The sequence below is a fragment of the Apteryx mantelli genome, chromosome 2 (assembly GCF_036417845.1).
Source record: "Apteryx mantelli isolate bAptMan1 chromosome 2, bAptMan1.hap1, whole genome shotgun sequence".
In the NCBI taxonomy this organism is placed as follows: domain Eukaryota; kingdom Metazoa; phylum Chordata; class Aves; order Apterygiformes; family Apterygidae; genus Apteryx; species Apteryx mantelli.
Window position 1 is genome coordinate 28,694,803 of NC_089979.1, and position 1,155 is coordinate 28,695,957.

At 62.3% G+C, this 1,155-nt stretch overlaps 1 protein-coding gene across 2 annotated transcripts in view; it reads left to right on the forward strand.

Moving 5' to 3' along the window:
- Positions 1-569: 569 nt before the first annotated feature.
- The window catches only part of ZFPM2 (zinc finger protein, FOG family member 2), a 314,045-nt gene continuing 313,459 nt past the window's right edge, over positions 570-1,155 (forward strand). For both annotated transcript variants that reach the window (XM_013954673.2, XM_013954674.2), the window contains exon 1: positions 570-960. In XM_013954673.2, coding sequence (XP_013810127.1) covers positions 921-960 — 40 coding nt within the window. In that variant the 5' untranslated portion in view covers positions 570-920. The remainder of the gene's footprint in view (positions 961-1,155) is intronic.

Here is a 1,155-nt window from a genome sequence, read left to right on the forward strand (position 1 = left end):
GGGCCGGAGCAGGAGGAAGTGTTCGCTCTTGCGAGAGGCAGCGCCGAGGCCGAGACTGCGCCGGCTCTGCCAGGACACCTCGGCGGGTTCCCCGTGCGGGGCGGAAGGACTCCTGCCTACTGTTTCACTCCTACGGAGTTTCCTCGCCCATTCTCTTGTTTTGCCTCCTTTAGGAAAGTTGCAGCTCCCTCGGCTACCAGAAGCCCTGACAGGCAGAGCCGGGACAATTGAAGCCTCCCGCCTCGGCACCTCGCGCCCCAGGGGCAGGAGGCGATTTGCATGCGGGCTTGTCTCTGGCAGCAGCCACTGCCCGTCAAGCCTGACGGACAAACTCCCCCCTCTTTCCGCCCCCCCGGGCCGGAAAGCCCCTCCTTCGCCGGCACCTCCCGCCGCCTGTCAGTCGGAGCGGAGCGGAGCGGAGCGCGGCGCAGCGCGGCGCGGGGAGCTGAGGCGGCACGGCAACGGCAGAGAGCGAGCGAGCGAGCGAGAGAGAGAGAGAGAGAGAGGGAGGGAGGGAGAGAGAGAGAGAGAGAGAGAGAGAGAGAGAGCGCGCGAGCGCGAGGAGCCGGCTCTCCCCTCCCTCCCTCCCTTTCTCCTCTCTCTCTCTCTCTTCCTCCCTCCCTCCTTCCTTCCCCTGCTCCCTCCCTCCGTTCTTTCCGTTTCTCTCTCTCCCCCTCATTCTCGCTCTGTCTCACCCACCCCGATCTCCCTGTTTCTCTTCCCTCCTTCCTCCGTCACACACACACACGCACACACTCTTTCCCCTCTCCCTATTTTTCTGTAATTTGACTTTGCATCTCAAGGTGGCCGCCGGCTCCTCTATGAATCCAGTCTATTGATCTGTCACCCTCCTTCCACCCCCGTCCCCTCCCAGCTCCACTCCTGCACCTGGAGCAAGGCAGGAGCGGCAGCCGAGCAGAATGTCCCGAAGGAAACAGAGCAAACCCAGGCAGATCAAACGTAAGTTTCCTGAGGGGGGCTCCCTCTAACAGACTTTTATTTATTTCGTTCTTGGGAGACGGGAGAGAGGTGGCTGAGGGGAGCAGCAGGGGTCCAGAGCACGGACTGACCACTTAAACTTTGCCAGAGAGGCTGAGGATGGGGAGAGAGAAAGGGGACGGGAGCGAAAGCCAGGAGCTGCTTTGATGCAGGGTG